At 42.1% G+C, this 25,072-nt stretch overlaps 1 protein-coding gene across 1 annotated transcript in view; it reads right to left on the bottom strand.

Moving 5' to 3' along the window:
- Positions 1–25,072, bottom strand: part of BMPER (BMP binding endothelial regulator) — a 172,573-nt gene that overhangs the window by 64,922 nt on the left and 82,579 nt on the right. Inside the window, exons 7-10 of the mRNA XM_081834792.1 lie at positions 19,216–19,315; positions 13,010–13,119; positions 11,135–11,275; positions 7,867–7,971 (exon numbers count right to left, since the gene is read on the bottom strand). Coding sequence (XP_081690918.1) covers positions 7,867–7,971; positions 11,135–11,275; positions 13,010–13,119; positions 19,216–19,315 — 456 coding nt within the window. The remainder of the gene's footprint in view (positions 1–7,866; positions 7,972–11,134; positions 11,276–13,009; positions 13,120–19,215; positions 19,316–25,072) is intronic.

The following is a 25,072-nucleotide window of genomic DNA, read 5'->3' as shown; positions in this document are numbered from 1 at the left end:
CACTTCAAGCATGCTGAAGAAATTGGCAGGTAAAGAAAGTCTATTTGAAGCTGGCTTGCACACTCTTACTATACAGTGATACCTCAGATTACAGACGCTTCAGGTTACAGACGCTTCAGGTTACAGACTCCGCTAACCCAGAAACATTACCTCAGGTTAAGAACTTTGCTTCAGGATGAGAACAGAAATCGTGCTCCGGCGGTGCAGCAGCAGTGGGAGGCCCCATTAACTAAAGTGGTGCTTCGGGTTAAGAACAGTTTCAGGTTAAGTACGGACCTCCGGTATGAATTAAGTACTTAACCTGAGGTACCACTGTAGTGGGTCAGTGCTTTGTGATACCTATAGAAGAATATCTATAGAAGAACAGTAGTGAAGGCCTGGTCAAGCTGGTGTGATATAAACAAAGCTTTTTCCACAACCAAAGCTCTAGCTGTAAGGCTATGTGGAGTGTTGCATGCCTTATGCTTGCAGGTAAAAACAGAGCAAAGGGTGGAAATTGCAAATCGCGCCATGATCCAACGCTGACAGGTTGAAATTTGAAGTGCAATAAGAAAGGCCATGGAGAGTTGGAAGAATTTGGAAGTCACAAAAGAAGTGTGGGAAGGTCTAAAGACCAATGGGGGATATTGAAGTTTGATGATTAGAATATTGGGGGGAAAGGGGAAAGATCATAGAACGAGAGGGAGACTCACTCAGACACATACGAAGACTTTTTAATGCAGGTATTTTGCCACATGGGGTCACCAGCCAATTTCTGCAAGCACAGGGGACTGAAGCTTCTACCATCAGGAGAGAAATTGGAGTTTTGGTTTCAGGCAGCCATTTTTGAATGGTAACAATATCCCCTGTTGTAGCAAAAGTCTTGTAGCAATTGCTTCCAATTGTTGAATGGAAGCCTCGTGAGCATTTCCTTCGCTTTTTATTTTTTAAAAAACTAACAAACCTGAGTTGTATCATTTCTTTTTGTGTGGTCTGGATTCTGTGTCAGTGCTTATAGTGAAACAGATGGAACTTGACCACCTTAATTGAAGCTAAGTCACTTCCTGGATCCAATTTGCCTATAATGTCTTTTAAAAGCTGATGTTTTAGACTCTAATCCAGAAAGAGGGGGAGAGAACCTAACTCCATCACCAGAGGCTGTGAACACACTATACCTTTAAAGCAAATTTGAAGCACATTTCTCCCCTCAAAGAATTCTGGGCAAGGTAGTTTACCCTTCACAGAATTACAATTCCCAGGCAACCCTGAAGAAACTACAGTGCCCAGAATTCTTTGACAAGATAAATGTGCTTTAAAATTGGAGTAAACGGAGCTCTGTTACTTGCAGTTTCAGTGTATGTTTTGAGGATAGAAGACGTTTTCCTGTACTCCTGGCTTACTGGAGAGTCAAATGCCATTTTAATCTCATCTGAATGTGTAAATTATTCCTGCGTTTTGAATAAAGACAAAGCTCAGTTCTTTATTTGATATGCTGAAGAGGCCAAACCTTTGTAACAACTTCTGGCAGGAGTAGCAGCGGCTAAAATTTAAAAAAACCCACAAATGTGGTATGGTGGATTTTTGTTTTTGTTTTTTAATCTCCAATAAAAATCTTTATTAAAAAAAGTAGCTTAATTAATTTGATTGGAATTAGCTTGAATGGAGAATATTCAAAGTGCTCCTTTGTGTGTCTCCAAGGGCTTGGGCAGGTCCAGTGGGATTTTTGACTTTTTTTCTTTATAAAGCAGGCTCCTTGCGCCATACCTAAAAAGGCTTCTCAAAACTACCTTGGTTTTACAAGTGATTCACCATGTGGCTTAAGCAACAAAAGGCCAAAGCCCCTCTGGGTGCATGGAACTAGTTGTGCTGATCTTTGGGTCCTATGAGTCTAATTAAGAAGTCAACCTTTGGTGGCTGGATGACTGTGCATGAAGTCCAAACCCGAGGTAGCAATTTGTTTTGCTCCAACAAGTCATAATTAGTAAGTCAAGAACAACCACTTGCTACATATTGTGGTTTGCTGAGAACAACACAAAACAGCAGCATCTTAAAAAGTAGAGACATCACCTTGCCAACAAAGGTCCGTATAGTAAAAGCTATGGTTTTCCCAGTAGGGATGTATGGAAGTGAGAGCTGGACCATAAAGAAGGCTGATCGCCGAAGAATTGATGCTTTTGAATTATGGTGCTGGAGGAGACTCTTGAGAGTCCCATGGACTGCAAGAAGATCAAACCTATCCATTCTGAAGGAAATCAGCCCTGAGTGCTCACTGGAAGGACAAATCGTGAAGCTGAGACTCCAATACTTTGGCCACCTCAGGAGAAGAGAAGACTCCCTGGAAAAGACCCTGATGTTGGGAAAGATGGAGGGCACAAGGAGAAGGGGACGACAGAGGATGAGATGGTTGGACAGTGTTCTCGAAGCTACCAGCATGAGTTTGACGAAACTGTGGGAGGCAGTGGAAGACAGAAGTGCCTGGCGTGCTCTGGTCCAGGGGGTCATGAAAAGTCAGACACGACTAAACGACTAAACAACAACAACACAAAACAGAACCCTTGATTTGGGCATAATACTAAGCCAGAGAGCATGATCTCTTTTCTCCACGCACAAGTGGGAAGGAATGAAGCAATCCAGAAGGACACAACGAGGGTTAGCCATTAACTATGGTTTATGTGGCATATGAAGGAGGCATCTGCAGCAGACGGGGGGGGGGGGAGAGAGAGAGAGATTGAGAGAGAGAAGGAAGGAAGGAAGGAAGGAAGGAAGGAAGGAAGGAAGGAAGGAAGGAAGGAAGGAAGGGATCTTTCTCTCTTTATAGCTACTGTCTGATCCTGTCAACTGGAGATGTTAGGAATTGAACCTGGAAGTGCAGCTATGTTCCAGCCACTCCCAATTTCCTTAGATAGGATAAGTTCTTTACACACACACACTTTAGATGGGCTGTCCTATAACAGAAGTTTTGTGGATAGCATACAAGATGGAAAAGAACCTTGTTTTAAATAAAAGAAAAACCAATTACAATAAAACTACTATAAAATGTATCAAATAAAACATAATTATAGTATCAAAAAGACCACTTTTAAAACAGAGAGTGGAGGAACATATCCCCTCGGTATTAAATCAATTAAAAACACAAAGCAGAGCAATAAAAATTCACAGAGCTAAAACTGCCCTAAACCACCACTTAAATTAAAAAGCCTGGAGGAACAGAGAAATATTTGCCTGGTGCTGAAAAGACATTACAATTGGCGGCAGGTGGACCTCACTGAGGGGGACTTTTCCCACACAGTCATCCACCATGATGCCTGATTTGGCAGAGGCACTTGCAGAAAGGGCGTCGGATGCTGACCTCAAGGAACAGGTGTGGGAAGAGACGATCCTTCAAGCATCAAGGTCCCAAGTAGCAAAAGCTGGTAAAGGTCAAATACACCACTAAGATATGCCAGGCTGATCTCTGACTGGAAGCCTTACCTTGGCAGCCAAGCACATAACCCCTTGGCCATCCTTGTGTTGTTCTTCTAAGCGGTGCAGAATATTTTTATTATCCACCTCCCTCCCTGGATTTCTAATCAAATACTTGCAAATTCTCATCTTCACTTGGAAAACGAGCAGCTCAGCACATAGCACGTTATTGTAATCACCTCTAGTGTGCTGAGTTGTAAGGATGAAATACATTCTGTACATGCTCACAAGCACATCCTTCTACGTTACCATGTTATTTATTTTCCAGGGCTGAGCCTTGGCTTTGAAACCCTTTGTATTAAAAACCTGCCTTCAAAGCCACTGTGATACAGTGGTGCCTCGCAAGACGAAAATAATCCATTCCGCGAGTCTCTTCGTCTAGCGGTTTTTTCGTCTTGCGAAGCAAGCCCATTGACGGCTTAGCGGATTAGCGCTATTAGCGGTTTAGCGGCTTATCGGCTTAGCGGATAAGCGGCTTAGCGGCTTAGAAAAAGGGGGGGAGGGGAAAAAACCCGCAGGAAATCGCAAGACATTTTCATCTTGCGAAGCAAGCCCATAGGAAATTCGTTTTGCGAAGCACCTCCAAAACGGAAAACTCTTTCGTCTAGCGAGTTTTCTGTCTTGCGAGGCGTTCGTCTTGCGGGGCACCACTGTATAGCAGCTAGAGGGCTGGTCTTATCACAACTCAACCATAAAGTTTGGTGACCTTGGATCTTAAGTCATCCGCTCTCTCAGCCCAACCTACTCCGCAACTTTGTTGTAGAGACACCACCCTGAAGGGAAAGCAGATGATGGGAAAGCTATTATAAAAGTAGGAATATAAGGTGGACTACATAATGCTGACACCAACTCACAATCTGGTGCCCAAGAAAAGCAGCCAAGGTGCTGTCATTTTGCAGAGTTGCTTCCTTCAGTATAAAGCACCTGTTGTAATAAATCACCTTCATGTCCTTGTAACGGGGGTGCTACAACGCACTCCCCCCCCTCCAATCACCGTATCCGCAGGGGAAGGTTTTAACTGGGCAAACTAGACTAGCACGGCTGAGAGGTACGTAGCTGAAAAAATGCCTCTCCGTTGCACTGGATAGTCTTACCTCAGTGTTTTCATAAAAGGGCTGCAGCCATCAAGGAAGCTGCAAGTGGAAGGAATTCAAGCAAAATTAGGGTATGCCAGCCAACCTGCTATGGCTGGTTACCTGAGCCACCATGCTGGCACAGGAGTCTGTTTTTGTCTTGTCGAATAAGGAAGCCCATTATTACTAACATGTGCTGCTAGAGTTCGTTAGCACTGAGGGCTCCCTTAGGAGCGGCCTGTGAGGTGCAATTCCAATTTTGCCCATGAATATTTATAAGCAGACCACATTTGAGAATCTATGAATTTTGTAGAATATTTTATTCTTCCCCTCGTTTTATGAGAGTTTCAGTTTTATATCAAGCGCTATCCTTTTATTTTTCGTATTCTTTTGAAAAGACAGAACTAATTAGGGTTTCATTTCTTTCTTTCTTGGTGGTGGTGGTGTTCCATTGTGCAACAACAACAGCTGCTGCTGTTTTGTACCTCATTTGGCACTGGAGTACGACCAGCAACTTTTCTTTCTGTTTGTAAGAATAGCAGATGTGTACGAAAAAATTCAATACTGTCCACATTAGGCATGGGACACAGCCCCCAGAGTAAATCCGAAGCCCAAATTCGTAGGCTCAAAATGTATCCACAGAATAAATCTCTCCAAAGATTGTCATACAACACAAACTAAGCCTTGAGTTGCCGCTGAATGCAAAGGACGATGGATAGGATTTTGGTGACCTGTTTTCAGGTCCGTATTAGATGTCTGGTTATCCAAAGTGGGTCCAGAACGAGGCTGAAATGGCTCAGCCTTCTAGCAGGTCCTTCAGATATCAAATCACTGGGCCCATAACCCTAGGGACTTCCACTTTTGCTATACCTCTCCTAACATGAATCATGCCTTCCCCACAGTCCAAAAAGGAAGAAGTACAACAGTCTAGGCATGGGGGGGGGGCTCCTGTTCATCTTGCACAAGTGTGGGAGTTTCCAAGTGCTCCTTGCACACTCCCCCTTTCTGGCATGTACACTGGATGACCCCTGACCCTAGCTACTAAAATAGCACAGAGCAGAGTTGGGCCCCTATACAGACAACGGGCTCGAAGTCCTCTGGACACCAGTGCATCCAATGGCCCAATGAACATTGGAAGCTGCCTTACAATGTGTGAGTATTTCCTACACAGACTGGCAGCAGTTCTCTGGGCTTCTGACAGAGGATGTTCCATTTCTAATTGGAGATTCCAGTTATTGAGCTTGAACTGTCTACATGCAAGGCATGTGGTCTGCCACTCTACCAAGGGCCTTCTCCACAACCATCATCGGGATACAGAAGGCCTACTTGCTTTAATTTGGAATCGAGTCATTATTAATCCAGGAAAAAGGGGATGGGGTACTCAGAAAAATTACAGGTTGTACCAAAATTAGGAGACATATTAACAGACATGTGTTGTTTCTCAACACTTTTAAAGAAAAATCTCAGCAAGGTTAATGGAGCTATCAGCATTTTCAGTGCTCTGTATGTAGCCAAAATAGCACCATCCATGTACAAAAGGGATCATCATCAAGAAAGTCTAGAAAATCAGAGGGGAGGGGATATAGAATGAAGTATCATGCAAGAGAGTATGGTTGGCTGGCTGGATCTTTGAAGAGGAGCAATCCACACTGCAATGTTTCTATTGGTGCAGATCCCAATTGTTAACACTACATAGTCACATTGCTACCAAACAGGCAAGCAGGTAACTTGACATCCACCAAACACCCATTTCCGTTTCCCCTAGGAAACCTGTTTAGAATAATGAAGACTTGCCAACTTTTAATTTTATAAATTTAATAAATAATAATAATAACAACTTAATTTTAACAATTCTGGTGAATCGACACGACCAGGGTAGCATGGCAGCAAAACACAGTGTCCCAAAGTGCCTTGTACAATGAACATTATTATTGGGATGTGCATTGTGAAATTACTAGTAACACATTCATTATGAACCACAGCGCCAACTGATTCTGCATAAAATTAGCCTCTCATTTTCATTTTTCCCCCATTCATGAAATGCATTCAAATGTAATGTTATAGCTTCATCCCCCATCTCTCAAAACATAAAGATTAGTATTAGATTACTTAATCAGCCTTAACTCAAAATCAACGGAAGTGATTTTTTTTTGGGGGGGGGGGAGGTAATATGAGGCTACTTCAGATGATGAAGTCCATTATGGCTGATGACATGATGCTTTTATGATTCATGGCTCTAAAGAACTCTCTCTGAAAATACTGTGAAACAGCCTATCCATTATTTTTTGTAAGACCACGCCTCACTTTCTTGAGCAGAGAATAAGATACATGAGACACAAGCAGATAACCGTGGACACTGAAGTATAACAGAGTTCCCAAGAGTGTTAGAGGTACAAAGTAATATACTTTCCCTTTTGTAATTCCCTCTGGGAGGGGTACCAGGTAAGGTGCTTTTGAGACGTTTCTGAAGTGATTCTAATCTAGCAGGATTTCATTACCCTTCTTCAGTAACATCTACATGGCAAGACCATAGTTAAGTACCACATTCTCGATGCACAAATGTGCTTAGGCTCACACTTGCTCATCTTCACAGAGTAGAGGTATCCTGAAACTCACACGCACACATCTGCAGATAGTTGCTGCAGCTCTGGTATCTCTAAAACTCTTTAAAATCTCTCAAGAAATCTCTTTAACAGAAGGAAGCAATTGCAGGCAGCACTGAATTACGTTTTTGCTGTGGGCAAATGTGCTACTTTCTCCTTGCAAACACAGATGAATGCAAATCTGAGGACATCAGTCTGTGGGACAGTCAACAGCAACGCCAAATTTGTCTACTAACCCTATATAAAGACTATGCAAATGTATTTACCGCTTTCTTTACCTACACCCACCTGTGGGAGCAGCTTAGCAATGTACACTGAAATCCTTAGCACACTTGCATGCCAGCAAATTCCACTGAAATACTAAGGCATAATTCCAAGTAAGTAAATTTAGCCAGCTCCAAACATTTTAAACAGATACTTATTAAGCAAATCACCATGCCTATGGCACAAGACACCCAATGAAGGCAAGTAAAGCGAGAAGGCTATATATATACCGAGCATGAAACGAAAGAGCACTAGTTGATGTAAAACTGGGATTAGAAGTCACTGAATCAGAAAGAAATGTCTGGAGCAGAGCAGAAGAAACAGGGGGAAACGTGCTGTCCTGTTCTGAATATTTTACTCTGCCCCAGGACTTGGAGTCTCATTCTGGTTCTCCTTTTCCCAAGTTTGCGTAAACCAAGCCTGCCAAAGTTTCTACTGAAAAGCTCTATCAATTTATAAACAGGAGGAAAAGGACACACACTCACATGAGGGCAGCTGCTGACTGGAATGCACTGTTTCTTGCGACACTCAGTCTTGCTTTTCACACAAGCACAGATGGTGCAGTTAACGGAGGACCACATCTCTCCATCCTGCAGGAGGGAGAACATGATACAGCCATCAGCTGGGGCAGCAGAAGGAAGCAGATCCAGTAATGCATCATCCTGTTATACAAGGAAAAAGCAACTCTCTCCCTGTTGGGGAGTTATGTCATTGTTTAGTCTAAATCACTTCTAAGATGTCCATCTCCACCCAGTTGGATTAAGGATGGAAGCTCATCAGGGATGGCTTTCCACTCTGATCCTTCCAGATAGAGGAGTTTTACTGTACGCTTAATGAAGACGTGTCAGAATTTTCTAGCAACATCCTGATTAGTTGCCTTTTCTCCTGAAAAACATTCGAGTTGTGATCACACAGTATCATGAACATCTCATTTGGGATGACATAATTATAAAAATTTGATTCAACACAGCCACTGTGATTGGCATGTTTAAGTTACCGCGCGTGAAAGTATTTGATAACGATGTCAGGACACTGAAAATGTATTCCCAGATGTGGCATCGTTCTCCTTCAGCCCAGGAATGTACTTAATACTGAATTCAGATTTGGATTACTTACAGTGCAAAGGCAGACATCTGATCCACTAAACATCTGAAAATGCTTATAACAGATAGAGAACAAAAATTACCCAAGAATTTGAGCAGGTACAGAGCTCTGTGACTCCCAAGTGCTGCTTCAGAAATGCCCTGGCTTCTTTCCTTATGGACTGCTTGGGCCAAATGCAGTTCTTAAAGCATTATTTTACCCATCAGAGGTCCAGCCACTGTTCCTTTTCTATCCAACTTACAGAAGCCTTCGATTTATTGGAAGGAAATGAAGATGGGGCAGATAGTAACAGAGTGCTGTGGATCAATGTGGTGCAGAATACAATAAAAATGTGAGAGGAACCCATTTATTTATTTATTTATTTATTATCAAATGCTGACAGCTTCTATGAGTCACAGGTGAGAGCAGGGTGCACTGTGGGTAATCCGTCTCAAGATAATGACTGAGTACCTGACACAGGACACAGTCCTCTGGGATTTCTCAAGTTCTCTTGCAAAGTACTCATTCACTTTATTTGTGGCTTTCAGAAGACCATTTCCCAGTCAACTATTTCCCATGAATCATTTTTCTCTCTCTGCTACTCTACATAATATTTTAATAAATGAAGAAGAGAGACACTTGAGGAATTCAATTTATCTGAATTCTAATGTGAGCTGACCTCATCTGCACTCTTTTAGACTAATGTGTGGATCAGAAAATAATCTGATTTTACACTTTTCTGAACTTTACAACGCCTTTCTTGGCTTTAAAATGATCCCCCTCAGATTGCTCAGTTTATAATCCCAGTTTTGAAAACTGAGGCAATAAACCAAGAAGTAGTGGACATATGGAAAAAATAATTATTAACACATCTCAACAGACCAAAGCAAGTATTAAAGGCAAAACAAAATAAAGGCTATTTTCCGCAAAACACAATGTCTATGGAACTACAAGAAACAGAGACAACTAACTGTATAATATCTGAAGAAGTGTGCATGCACACGAAAGCTCATACCAAGAACTAACTTAGTTGGTCTTTAAGGTGCTACTGGAAGGATTTTTTTTTATTTTGTTTTAACTGTATAATAGTTCAACCCTATACATATTTACTTAGAAATAAGTCTCATTATGCTCCATGGGCCTCTCTCCCTAGAAAATGAATACAGCATTAGGAAATAAGAATGATTGTACACATTGACTATGCCACTGTACGAGGCTGGACAGTCATTGTCTGCTGTTATAATTCTGATATTTTGTTCTGTGGAATACTAGTCTGGATCCCAAGATCTGAATTTTCTGCACCTGGAAGTGGTTTTTAGACATGAGTTTCTGGAACAGCAGTCCTACCAAACCCCAGACTTCAAAAGCCTATTTTGAAACTGAGGTGTGTTTCAAAAGCAGTGTATGGCTTGGGCACTTGGGTTTAAAGAAAAAAATTAATCCTTTGTATGCATGTGAAGTAGCTCTTTTGAGTACAAGTCAATATGATAATCACAAGGAGTCGTGTGTGTGTGTGTGTGTGTGTGTGTAAGAAAGAATGCATGTAAGAAAGAGACAATTGGCTGGTGGCACAATGGTTTTTCTGTGTGTAAGCACCAACTGAATGAATGAAGAGTAGTTCCTTTCAATTGACTATAAACAGGGTTTCCAGGACCTACGTACAGAGCAGCTTTGTGCAAGTGTGTAGGGGGGAATGCAAATTAATGAAAAGCAGCATTGGCTGAGTAAATACTATGTGCATAAGGGATTTAACTTTTCATCTGATCCCTGGATCTCTCAACACACAGATGGTCGACACAGTGTCAGAAATCAGTTCCAACAGAGGGGGGGCGGGGAGAGAGAGAGAGAAATTCTGCATGGCTTGAAAAAACAAGCAGGCACCCAATAATATGGGAAGTGTTTTGGGAGGGAATCCCCAATGACCCTGGGTAGAAGGAGGGCAGGAGTAGATTAATACCGCATGCCTTCCCAACTCATAGCATGTACCTATAGCTGTGTATTTTATATCCAAAAAGGTGAATTCAGCTCCTATTGGCTCACCTGTGGGTTGGAGGAGAAGTTCCATTTTGCCTTTGTCTATTCAGCCATGCTCTATACAGGCCACAGAGAAATACCGTGTTTTTTGCTCTATAAGACTCACTTTTTCCCTCCTAAAAAGTATGGGGGGGTGTGGGGGTGTGTGCGTCTTATGGAGCGAATGCAGGCTGCGCAGCTATCACAGAAGCCAGAACAGCAAGAGGGATTGCTGCTTTCACTGTGCAGCGATCCCTCTTGCTGTTCTGGCTTCTGAGATTCAGAATATATTTTTTCTTGTTTTCCTCCTCCAAAAACTGGGTGCGTCTTGTGGTCTGGTGCGTCTTATAGAGCGAAAAATGCGGTACCTTAACTATAGCTATTGGGATGTGCTAAGGAAAATGAATCACATCATTATAATGCATTTTATAGCACAGGGAAGCAGCACGGCTGTCTGCCTAGGCAGAAAGGAGTCAGTTTACCAGACTGCAGAAAGCTAATCTTTTTTCTGTTTTATTTTAATTCCTTGTGTGGGAGCCTCTCTGCACTACTAAAAGATAAAACCACGGCTCTGGATTCATTGCAACCTGATGATTACTCAAGTGTTGCAATGATACCCGTGTGGGGCAGTTTCTTTTTTAAAAAAAAGGCATTTACCCGGAAGATCTTGTTGCCAAACTTGCACACTTTTGTTTTCTCTGGGGACATGTATGAGACACACTCCTTGCAGCACTGCTCTTTGCCTTTAATGCAATCTCCAGGAGGTGAGCATTTCTTCTTACACACCACAGTGGAATCCTACATGGAAAAAGGAAGGGAGGGAGAGAGGGTGCAGATAAGAGGATGAAGAGGATAACATTCCCTCCTCAATTAGTGACTACTGGATACATGAAGTGGTTGCTAAACTGATGCCACTATGGAGACAATGGAAGCTACAATAACACAGTAAGAATATCTACACAGATGTAACATGTATGGGGACTAACACAAGAAAAATGGCTAGGAACACTGAACCTTTCAGGCTGTGCCTACCCCATACACACACACACACACACACACACACACACACAACCTTGTGCAAATTAATTGAAACAAAGCATGTTTTCTATCTTACTCATAATCCTGTACTCAAAACAAACACAAAAAGTCAGTTGATCATTATGGTGTCGGAAGTCTGCAACCAATAGAAGGAATGATGCGCTCGCCACAATATACTGATGTTCTACAAAAGAGAGTTATTCGAGAGCTGGAAAAGAGGTATCCTGGCAGTACTGGGATATTGCAGCAGGACCTAGCCCCCTGTCACACATCGAAAGTGGTGAAGAAATTCATGACAGAGCAGCAAATGCAGGTACTTGATTGGCCAGGGAATTCCCCGGGCGTAAATCCCATTGAGAATTTGTGGGCTACAGTGGTACCTGTGGTTTCGAACTTAAATTGTTCCGGAGGTCTGTTCTTAAGCTGAAACCATTCTGATCCTGAGGTGCACTTTTGCTAATGGGGCATTCTGCTGCACGCGCCCCTCCAGCACACAATTTCCATTCGCATCCTGGGGCAAAGTTCGCAACCAGGAGCAGCTACTTCCAGGTTAGCGGAAGCGTTCATAACCAGAAGCGTTCATAACCAGAAGCGTTTGTAACCAGTGGTACCACTGTATTTGCAAAAGTCGCCTCTGTGCTGTAGACTGTACGACTATGGAGCTCATTCAGGCACTGATTCAAGTGTGGTACAGGGATCCGAAAATCAACAGTGACTGTTCGAAACTAGTAGACTCCATGCCAAACCATGTTCAAATGCTGCTTAAAAATAGCGGAGGTCATATCCATTACTAATGTACGTATATGTGAGCTTTGTACAATAAACTACATTATTTGTTTCAATTAATTTGCACAAGGGTGTACACACACACACAATTTCTATACCACCCTTCATCTGAGGATCACAGAGTGATTTACATAAGAACACAAAAATACATAACATAGTAACAAACAAAAACAGTACCCCACACCCCACACCCAGTTTAAATGGCCAAAATGGTTTAATTAGTCAAAGGCTTGGGAGAAGAGGAATACTTTTGCCTGGTTCCTAAAGATATACAGTGGTGCCTCGCAAGACGAAATTAATCTGTTCCGTGAGGCTCTTCGTATAGCGTTTTTTTCGTCTTGCGAAGCAAGCCCATTGACAGCTTAGTGGATTAGCGCTATTAGCGGCTTTTAGCGGATCAGCTGATAAGCGGCTTAGCGGCTTAGGAAAAGGGGGAAAAGGGGGGGGGGAAACCCACAGGAACTCGCAAGACATTTCGTCTTGCGAAGCAAGCCCATAGGGAAATTCGTTTCGCGAAGCGCCTCCAAAACGGAAAACCCTTTCGTCTAGCGGGTTTTCCGTCTTGCGAGGCGTTCGTCTTGCGGGGCACCACTGTACTAAGAGATGCATCTGAAAGTCAACGGGAGCAAGCACTGTAGCCCCCCAACTATAAAGGTATCACTGCTGTACCATGAAAATGACATGAAGAAGGGTTTACTACCAACTCACCCTGCAGGTACACTTAGTACAATTGTCGTATGCAAAAGAGGCTCCGTTGTCATAAACATCGCTGTGAAAGAGGCAGCTTCCAAATGGGAGATCAAACACTTTTCTCTGCCCTGGGAAATACAAACACAGGAAAAAGAATGTGATTTAAAGGGAGCTGCATCATCAACAAAGATAGCTATTGCTCATCTGCAAACTATTATTGACTGTTTTGTTCTGTTTTAATCCATTTATGCAGGATTCGTTTTTTATCCTTTTTTCTACTGTTTTGAAGAAATTACTGATTACCTGAGGCAAAGATAGGACAATGGAAAATCTCTATAAAACGTGTGCAGTGGAGGGATTCTAAACTACTTATTTGTAACAGCTTGCCTTGACACTAGACTTCTGGGTTCAATGGAGAAAAAAATTTGGTTCGATGTGAATGATTTTTGGAATAGAGGGAACTGAAGTTTTGTTCATTTGCTAATTAGCAGGTCAGAGTATTGCTCTGTTTATTATTTGAGTGTTGTTAATATTGTTCACTACTATTTACATGGCTAGTATGTATTTTTCCATGGATGTTATATCAAATATTAATGTATTAGATGATTCCCACCCACCCCGCTCCCTATGGCATTATGTACTGTATATTTTTCTTTGCTGGGTCACTTGGAGACCTTCAGGTGACAAGCGACTAAAAAGTTTAAATAAATAAATAAATGTATGGATAAATGATAATCACTATTGATTATTCTAGCCCATGGCTAGTGGCACTTCTGAGGGTCAGGTAGAGGGTTTTCCTAGCCCTGCTGCCAGAGATCTGTTTGAAAAATAATAGTAAACTCAATTATCTGGGTACCAGTCCTCATGTGGCCAAAATGGCAACACCCACAAGAAAAAGACATCAATAAGCTTGGTGAAACCTCAAGGTTTAAAGAACCACAATTTATTTATATTTTTGTGGGGGGGGGGACAGCTAATGTGGAGAACCCAAACTGACTTTTGAAGATGAATATGAGAAACCAGAAGGGAGGGTTAGTGGAATGGAATATCTAGGACAGGAACACTATACACTGCAACATTTAGCTGCAGGTCTCATTTTAATTACCGTAATTGACCAACTAACCCATTTATGGACTGCTTCACAGCCTGCAACCAAAGGAAGCAGTGTACAACAAGATAAAAAATTAGATAAAGTACAAACCCCCCACAAGTTCTAAAAACAATTAAAAACATCTCTACAAACACTAAATGCAATAAAACAATTTCTACAAATGTACGATTAATATCCCATAAACACAAAACAAAAAATGTATTGCAACAGTGGAGTTGCCTTAGTTTAGGAGAGGCCAAGAACTGGACCTGGGTTTTATACACACAAAGCGCATGTTTTATGGCTTGGCCTAACTTTAAAATGTGCTTCTATGCTCTTTACTAATTGTTTCACGAAGACGTAAAACTCTAAGGTCATACAAGACAACCCTTGAGTCCCTTATATCTGATTGCCCTCATACTTGTCACCATTTTTGACAAGCACTGCCATTTCAGTATTGAAGTACGGACAGATACAGACAACATTGTAATGTAGATTTATTCCCATTTTACAGCTTGAGGAAAGAAGGCAAAGTGACTGCAGCTTCCCCAAGGGTTCAGTTACACCAGTGCTACTAAACTACCTGGAAATAAACTTTTAAATGGCTGGACTTTCTAGAGATGATTAGCATGCACAACTGTACTGTACCAATAAGTATTTTTTGCTTTCAAAAGTTTCATTTCAAAATTAAGAGCTCACTCTGGACTCTATGATTTTGTCATGCTTAAAGCAGACACGCTGATACCAGTAGAATTTAAATCGATCATGACTTAAGCCCCATTTATACCTATGGGTCTACTCTGCACATGATGGGAAGTCTGGATTCAACCCTCTATTAGGATTATGAATAAAATCAGATAATTCCTGGGTGAATGATTACTCTGACCTACGTAATTATTGGATGGGTTGTTGTAAAGATTGTTAAGGGTTTGGATAGCAGTACTAACATAACACAACAGGCCAATAGCCTTTACAGGTTGTCTTGTAACAGAACCATCACAACACAGCAGATGTGTTGGAGAGGATTTAGATATAACTATGTATGTAATATCTGGAAACAATTGAGAGGAGACACATTTGCTTGCCACCTCAAAACTTGTTCTCCCTCACACCTGTTTTCCAGATTTCATCCCCATCCTACTGCCTCACACAAGCCCACAAACACATCTGCTCTATTGCACTGGAATGGAAAAGTGAATTGGCTGCAGTATGAAAAATCTCTGGGGACGGGAACACTTGCCTCTCTTCTAAGAATCTGGAGGCAAAGTCTGAGGAAGGTGGAAAGATCTTCCACAATGAGCTAGAAGAAGATTCCTGTTGGATTAGACCAAAAGCCCATCTTAGTGGCCAACCAGATGTTTCTGGGAAGGCCAGAGGCAGGACCTGAGGGCATTAGTCCTTCTCCACAGTTGTTAACCAGCAGAGGCTCACTTCCTCTGAATTTGGAGACAGTGTCCAGCCATTATGACTAGTGCCCACTGATAGCTTCATCCTCCATTTTTTTCTAATCCACTTTCAAATCCATCTCAACTGGTGGCAGTCACCACATCTTGTGGCAGCAAATCCAATTAACTTTGTGCTGTGTGAAGAAGTACTTCCTTTTTCCTGACTGCAGACTGTTCTCTGAGCCAACTCCTGATGAAACCTAGATGCTGCAGAGTAGGCAGGCATCTCCCAGTTGGTCCTCTCTTGGCCACATGAGAAGAGAAGATTGGCCGCAAAGAGAAGAGAAGATGGCGCTAGAATAAAACTCATGCTAAATATTGTTTTGAGGTGTTCACGTGAAAAATTGAAGGGGTCTAGTCTGAGAAGCTGAGGGTTCACATCCGATTAGACTTTTAGGTATGCTATCATGAACTAAAAGGTTAGGGAACCATCTCGCTTAAAACTACATCTTTTAGAATCAACTACACCATACCACGGAACTTTGACAGACCACTGAGAGCTTCTTGGGAAAAGAGGCCCTCTCATTTTCGGTGCCATAGAACATTCTTCAACACTGAAGAGAATGGAGACAACCTTGGGTGTGCAAAGTTCTTATATGTACATTACAGCACTTATATTCATGCTGAAGCTAATATATTTCAGCACTTGAGTGTGTGCTTGGTATAAGACAAGTGCCCTGTCAGAGTCTGGTTTATACTATATTTGTCACATTTTGGTTTGGATTCAGTGTGCCTTTAACAAATCTCATCTACTGTGAACAGACGTTTAAATAATCCCCACCTGCAATGATATTGCCAATTCTTACAACAAGCACACGTCTTTAAAAACGGCTCTGTACATCCTGCAGAACAATCTCCTTGATGTAATGTTTTGAGTTAGAAAGCAGTAATCACTAAGTGATGATGTGCACCAGCCCAGAAGATAATTCAGTACAACTTTTATGGCATGCCAGCCAAGTCTTGCAGGATATGAAAAATCCCAGTCAACGCCAAGACTGTCCTATGAAAATCAGTTCAAGATGTTCAGAAATCCCATATGGGACAACACATCCTTTGCATTGCCGTGCATTGCATGAAAGCACATTATATTGGTCTGGTGAGGCTGGAAACACTAAATGAGTTATCTAGCTTGTTCACTAACAAAGCCTCTTGCATTGTCGTATCCTCCCAAAAGCCAGTTATATCATTCCATCTCCCTTTTATACTGCAGGTACATCTAGAAGCAAGCCATTTTGCCACCTAGAGCACATGCAACAAGATGCTACAACAAGGCCTACAACTTTCATCATCCCCAGCAAATCACTGCCAATAGTCAGAGATAATGGGAGCTGTATTACAACAACACCTGGTAGATGCCACGTAGGCTACGCCTGACCCAGTCAAGAGATGCTCCTCTGGAGTAGTGCTGGAACACTGCTGCTGGGTCTGGGGAGTGGCATCAGCCATATGCTGATGTCAAGGACTCTATTTCTCATTATCACTGGATGTCTTGCAGGTGTTGGATAGGGACAGTAGTGGTCTGGATAAGGGCCAACAAACTGAGGCTGATCCCAACAAGATGGAAGAGCTGTAGGGTGGTAGTTCTTGAGTCAGGGAACTGGGTAGGCAGCCTTTTCTCAATGGGGTTAGCTGTACTTTCCTGGAAGTACAGCTGCAATATTGGAAGAGTCTAACTAGCACACAGGATGTAAAGGCAATTACCATTAGCACGTAGAATCATAGAATTGGAAGGGACCCTGAGGATCATCTAGTCCAACCCCATGTAATGCGCAAATATGCAACTGTCCCATATGGGGACCAAACCTGCAACCTTGGCGTTATCAGCACTATGCCCTAACCAACAGCTGATATGCTTCCCCACCCACCCAATGCAAGTTGTGGAGATCCTTACTGGAATAATGATATAATCACAGAGCTGGAAGGGATCCCATGGATCATCTAGTTTGCACAGCAGCCAGCTGATTTCACATATTCAGGGGAAAATTCAATATCACACCAAAACAAATGTTCTATCAGAGCAAGTATATTTGCTTTTCTGATGGAACAATCTCCCCTTCCTCCTGTTCGGGGGGTGGGGGTCACATAGCAGAGGAAGGGGAGGAAGCCTTGTTGCACTAGCAGGAATCATTGCTCTGCCTCTTGCTAGCAGAACTATTTAGTTGACCCCAACCCTCACTCTATATACCATTTTTGAACGCAAGGAAGGAATTTGTCACCTCCAGTTGGTTTTGTATATTGGTTACTGTTATAAGAATGGTTTTGTACTCATTTGTGGTTTAATAAATTAAATAACTAAATAAGTGAACAGATTTGTACTCTGAGGATAACCCATGATCCAACTTTGTCACTCCAGTGGCACAGACTGCATCTTTCTAGCCTCAGATCATTCTCCAGCTGCAGTCATTCATGGATACAGTGGCCTAGCCACAGTTACTCTCACCCTAGCAGCCTCCTATTTATATTATTGTGATGTACTCTCTGCAAGAGGCTTTACTGAAAGATGGTCCAGAAATGATCATTAGTACAGAAGGCTGCCACTAAAATGTTCACTGGAGTAGCTATTAGGGATCATATACTGATTTTTAAGGACGCCGAAAATCGTGATTGCACAAGCACGATTTCCAGCGTCTGGACATGCGCAGACGCGATTTTGGGTATCTGCACATGCGCAGACGCCATTTTTTGTGCCAGTCAACGAGTCCCCACGCCACACTGTGCTGGTTTAGCGCAGCGCATGGGGGACTTGCCAATTGGGCAGCTCGGTTTGCGGGCAGCTCGTGGGCTGGTAAAATGGTCTTTGTGGGCTGCATCCGGTCCATAGGTTGCCGACCCCTGATTTAAGGTGCCAGTGTTGACCTTAAACAACGTGGTACCAGGAATGTGAATAAATGCCTTCCTGCAGCAGCCTCACCAGATTCTTCAGTCTGGAAGGGAAGCCCTTCTTTTCTCACCTCCAGAATTTCTATATTTCTATACATTGGGTGGTGATATGGGACAGCGCCATCTGAGTAGTGACACGCTGATTATGGAAAATCTTCCCCAAACCACCCAGAAGTACGACTGTTTTATTAATTTATCTAATACAATTTATATACCACCTGACTGTAAAAAACAACAACCAAGCAAACCACAACTTTGCTAATGTTGCATCTGGATGTTAGTCTGTTTCTGCAAAACATTTTCAAGTGTATTACAGTTTTATCTGCTCTAATCATTGGATAGTTGTTGCCTCTTTAAAATATTATTTTAACCCACCCTGTGATCATTGGGTGAAGGGTAGGTTTAAGATGGTCTTAATAAATAAATAAAATACCATACAGCATTGCTCTCATTTGGGGAGAACAAAAACAGATGTACATAATAATCTTCCAGATCCAGTTCCGAAGATCACATTTATTCTCTAAAGTAAATAGTACATCTAACATCTATACAAAACCAAATTTAAGTGGCCAAGATTTGGCCTAATTCCCGATAAAGAAAAACAGGGGTGGGGGAATGAAAATAATCATGATAACACCATTGTAACAGATATAATTTTCTAACTATATTCCATTTATTTGATGTAATTGTTCTCTTTCAAAAATTTCCTGTGCTATATAACTATGCATAAGCTTCCTTGAGTGTCTGTGAGTTGTCTGAAAGAAAACGTACAGAGTACATGCAATATGCCTGTTTAAACAACCACTCACCCAAACATTTTGGGCAACACTGTCCGGATGGAGTATGACTGAGATGCTGGGGACATGAAAGAATGGGGCACACTTCCTGTACGCACTGTGTCCTGCCACCCTAAAAGAAAATAGGGTCAGTTAGAGAACACACAGCTGAAGAATGCAGTACAGCCTGAGCCACACTTCTCTAAAAAACACTTTAATTCAATGCTAATGTATTGAAAACACATCCAGCAGGAAAGATGAGATTTTCACCTATACAAACACTTCAAAAACAAGGCCTTCATAGGCCAAATCTTATGCAGTGCATTTCAGCATATTGTAACATCCACACCATATGAAGCACATATGAAGCACACGGTTTCCTAGAAAGAATCCTGGGGAATTTGCTTTGTTATGGATGCTGGGAGTCCACCTGACACTGATACAGAAACTGTGCACATACACTGTGCAAAAGAATGAAATGTCGTTATTCCCACTTCTTTCTCCCCCCTTCTCTCTGCCCTAATCTCACAATGCCTATGATAGCAGCATCCAGTGCTTTTTTTCTGGGGGGTGGGCGGATGCAGGGGTACGTATACCCCTAAACATTTTGTGAATCTTTGTACTTTTGTCCATTTACCATATTTATTTCCCCCAATTTGAACTATAAAATGGTGATTTTCTTGAGTCAAAATGAGAGTACCCCTAAACTTTTTTTTTTTAAAGAAAAAAAGCACTGGCGGCATCTCATACCGAATATAACTGACCTGCTCTTATTAATTGAAAACAGAGACGTTCCATGTACCTTTGCTATCCATTAAAATCTTTCTTTTCTTTTTCATGGAGTTACAAAAGGAGTTAACTGTTACTTTATTTTATTTCAAGCCGTCTTTCTATAATCTTGTGACTTCTCCCGAGGGAAAGTTGGATCCAAATGACAGGAGAGGTAGACTGGTGCCTCCACACCAGACAATTGCTGCTCTAAATACTACCACTGTGAGGGGAAACACAGAGCTAAAAACGAAGGCAAAAATCCCCCATAAGCTGTAATGAAGCAGGCACTGAGAGATGAGAAAATAATAAGGGAACACGAGGCTGGATTTTGAGAAAGACTGCTTTTAAAAGAATAAAGAGCTATCCTTGGAGTTATACGGTACAATGTAGAATAACGGTCTTGGGAATAAAATAGAGAGGGTGAAGGTCAAACTGTGAAAGAAATATTGTTTTGGCCAACCCAGCCCTTTAAATGAAATATTATCAACATGTATATAAGCACAGAGAGGCCCTGGTCAGGGAGCACAGTTCATCTGCTGGGCGTTGTGCATAAAGAGAAAAGATTGTCTCTACTACCAAACAGAGCTATCAGCCTAAACAATACAGTCATACCTCGGGTTACAGACGGTTCAGGTTGCGGTTTTTCAGGTTACGGACGCGCTGAAACCCGGAAGTTCCAGAACGGGATACTTCCGGGTTTCGGCAGTCGCACATGCGCACATGCGCAGAAGCGCCGAATCACAACCTGCGCGTGCGCAGACGCACCACTGCCGGTTGTGAACATGCCTCCCGCACGGATCATGTTCACAACCCGAGCATCCACTGTATTCTGTTTCGGTGTGGCTTTTGTTTCTCATTTCAGAAGACAATAAATGGACGATGGCTATGAATGAATGAGCAGCGGCAACCTCCGCTGCAGCAAAACCTGTTCTGTGTCACCCACAAAGGACTGCAATCAACTCATATTAAAAAAAAGGAAAGAAAGAAATCTTTGCTCCAGATCGTCTCATTTAAATTTCCTGTATAGTTTATAATTTAAAGCAGCACAAGCAGCCAGCAATAAACTCTGCGCTCCTAGAGGCATGAAAGAATTATGAGTTGTCCACAACCCCATGCATTCAAAATCTCTCTCTAAACTCTCTGGAGAGACAAGCAACATAAATGCTCTACCTCTCTAGAGCCCAGAGAAGGAAGCTGTGGTGTGTGATGAGTTTACTGATACGTTTTAATTCTAATGTTAATACCGATACCCAAAATAAATCATTATCTTTACTGCATACGCACGCTTTAATAAGATTTTCAGACACTGCACTGTCTGAAAAGAACACAGCCTTTCTTTTCCCCCCTCCAACTTGCCCCAAGGGGGGCTGCTGAAACATCCTGAATGCACACAGCTTTAGGCTTGCGCTCATAATCCTTTCAACATAGCATCCAGGGATGCAAAGTATATTGCGGTCTGAAACTGCTGCTCTGAATTATGAATCAGTCAGGAAACTCTGAAATGATTTTTTTCCACTTAGGCAGCTCAGAGAACAGATTCCCCCCCCTTTTTTTTTCTTTTTCAAGAATGTGCAGGTGCGGTTATCAGAGAACTAAACCTACAACTTTGAAAAATGGTCCAATTGCTCACGGGAGAAGCCTAGAAACAGGCACCATGCCCAAAAGGTTTTTTCGTGATGCATGAGTGATGAGGTTATCTGAAGGAGCAGGTAGGTCAAGCGAGAGATACCTTCAGTGGTTTAAAGCAGAAGCGGCGAGTCTGTGCCCCTCCATCTGGTGTTGGGGCAATCAACCCTTCTGGGAATTGTAGCTCTCAGCACCCTGCACAAACTACAGTGGTGCCCCGCAAGACGAACGCCTCGCAAGATGGAAAACCCAAAACCCGCTAGACGAAAGGGTTTTCCGTTTTGGAGGCGCTTTGCAAAACGAATTTCCCTATGGGCTTGCTTCGCAAGACGAAAATGTCTTGCGAGTTCCTGCGGGTTTTCCCCCCCTTTCCCCCCCTTTTCCTAAGCTGCTAAGCCGTTTATCAGCTGATCCGCTGATAAGCCGCTTAACAGCTGATCGCTAAAAGCCGCTAAACCGCTAATAGCGCTAATCCGCTAAGCTGTCAATGGGCTTGCTTCGCAAGACGAAAAAACCGCTATACGAAGAGCCTCACGGAACGGATTAATTTCGTCTTGCGAGGCACCACTGTACACTGTTAAGTTGTGGGCAAACATATCAGACGACACAGTGATTCTTCAAACAGCTCTTCTTTATTCTGAGGCCAGAACTGAACTGAGCTGAAGGGCTCAGTCAGCCTGCTTATATAGAGCTCCAGTACCTTGTTACTGTAACAACTTTCTAAAACTATCCAATCACTGAACGGCACTTTCGATCCTTCATTTGCATAACTATCTACAGTATCCCCCTGCTGGCCCAGGGTGGGAACTTCAGTACATAACATACACTTCCCAAGATTCTTTAGGGAAGCCATGGCTGTTTAAAGTGGTATGACGCTACTTTAAGTATATAGTGCATATGCGGCCTTGATCACTCAGGCCCCAGTGAGAAATTATCTGTTGCAAGTTTTTTTTTTAAGAATGACAACAGATAGCAAAACAGGGAGAAGAAGAAGAAGAAGAAGAGTTTGGATTTGATATCCCGCCTTTCACTCCCCTTCAGGAGTCTCAAAGCGGCTCACATTCTCCTTTCCCTTCCTCCCCCACAACAAACACTCTGTGAGGTGAGTGGGGCTGAGAGACTTCAGAGAAGTGTGACTGGCCCAAGGTCACCCAGCAGCTGCATGTGGAGGAGCGGAGACGCGAACCCGGTTCCCCAGATTACGAGACTACCACTCTTAACCACTACACCACACTGGCTCTCAACTTCAAATCTTTCTGCTTGTAACATCTTTTCTCCTGGCCCAATAATACTGAGGCAATATTATGAAGGCGACCCGATGTTACAAGAGAATAAGCAATACTTTTGTAATTGTTTTCAAAGAGGAGCCTTAAAAAGCTGGATGCAAACTGGATGCACCTATAAAAAGTTTAATTCCAAAAGAGGACCAGTTTGAACCAAATGTTTCTTACCTCAGCATTTACCAAATGGTGAAAAAGGGGAAATTTTTCTCACCAGTCCAATCCAAACATATTAGTTATTCAGTTATACAGCCACTGTAGCTATAAATCTGAACTATGTTGTTATTTGTTGGTGCATACTGAATTTGAACTTAACAGTAGAGCTGAGAGCTTTTTCACACTGAAATAGAAAGTGCCTTTGCGTCTCTTTGGTGGGATTGAAGCCTTGTGTGCATGTCATGAATATGGCACGAAGGGAAGAGCAGAAATCAAATGGACAAACTCTTGCGCCAGGGCTTGCCGAGATTATTTTGATTCATCCTCCTTTCCATGTGTTATCCATTACTTGCAATGTTATTTATGCTGTTGTAGTACCTGGAAATGGTTAAGTTAAAAAAATGATACCCTCACTAACTACACTGTACCTAGCTAGCCTAATACCATCTATTTTATTTGGGAGCGGGAACTCACAACTTTGTGTGGGTGTGCTAAATCTAGATGCTGTACGACACATTAAAAAACAGGAAATTGCAGCATCCAAAATGTTAAAATATGTTCTGTAAGTCTTGGTGTTATAAATATAAAAGTTAAACATTTGAAAAAATCGTGTGACAGGACACACCGCCAGGTTTCATACAAGGTTCCTTGTCTGTGTAATGTAAAATTCTTGGGACATTAGAACCCCAAGTAATTATGGACTGGTTCCTCTTTTGGAATTAAGCTTTTATAGGTGCATCCAGCTGCAATTATTTTTTGTACTGTCTATCAGCTAGTAATTCAGATCAAAAGGAATCCACTGAATTGCAGCCATCTTCCTTCTTAACAACCAGCAAACATGCTGAAGTGTGTGGTGCCAAGGGCCAAGTCAATGCTGCTGTTTGTCATCTATTCTAGTTTCCAGGGGCTGTGCTTCCTGAGATCACAAAAATACACTTCAGCATGTCAGGCTTTTAGCCAAAGTACATCGTAATGATGTCAAAGAATTTCCTCTTAGCAAAGAAGCTCAATTAAACCTGCAACACAGGAATCCAATATATTCCGTTCACCCCTGGTAACACTTTGCACAATGTATAATCTGTTATTCTTTTAATTCAATAGTATTACCAGATATCACACCAAACTATGGCTTAGGACAAAACAAGACATATATCATGGACCCCATGATTGTCACTTCCTTATGTGCTTAAATCACTCACCCTCTTTGCACTTTGCTCCATGAATTCATTCTGTGAAGCAACAGCCTCAAGGCACAGAACAACAACCATAACTGTGGTTTCTTGATTCAGGCATCATGCCAATCCATAGTTAGCATAAACACAGGAATGCAAACTTGACTTCAAACCATGGTTTCTGGCTTGTCAATTCAGATATTACTTAAATAATAGTCAAAGTGTCTTGGTGTCAGATTTGAGCCCTTGAGCCCTTGCTCATTTCAGCATGTGAAAAAAGATGCCAATAATTAGTTTCCCTTTTTTGTAATTGTTAAGACAATACAAATTGCATAATTATATAAGATAGGTGGGGTTTTTGTTTTGGCTTCCTACATATGCAGAGAATAACTTCCTGTTCATAACACTGAAATGTATGCTTACTAATGAAGAGCCTTCATGAATTAAATTAAAGAGGGGCACTCTGAATAATTGAAAATGCCTGATAGCCTCTAAACCTGTTCTACTACCAAATACACAAAAGCTTTCTATTTAATTGTTTTCAAGAGCCAAATTTTCTATTGAGCTGTAATGCTAAACCCTGGTTCAGTGCTATGTGAATGAGCCTTAGGACTATGAGCTCCTGTCTCCTCCTCTGGCATGACAAATTGTGCTAAATTGCATCTATGGTTTAGGGAAGCGCTGGGCAACTTGCGACTTTAGGGCCACATGTAGCCCTTGCCGTAATTTAATGTGGATGGCAAGGAGGAGTGGTGGTAAACAGATGGCAGAAATAGAGAGAAAAGGTTTGCACCCACTCATCTTGGGCTCCAATGTTGCCCACTTTTGAATTCAGCCCGCAAGGATATTTATCTTACACAAAGACTTAGTTAAATACTGAGTATA

Source organism: Podarcis erhardii (assembly GCF_964252035.2).
Source record: "Podarcis erhardii genome assembly, chromosome: 12".
Lineage (NCBI taxonomy): Eukaryota > Metazoa > Chordata > Lepidosauria > Squamata > Lacertidae > Podarcis > Podarcis erhardii.
The sequence above is the reverse complement of the archived record's forward strand: the minus strand, read 5'-3'. Positions and strand labels throughout refer to the sequence as shown.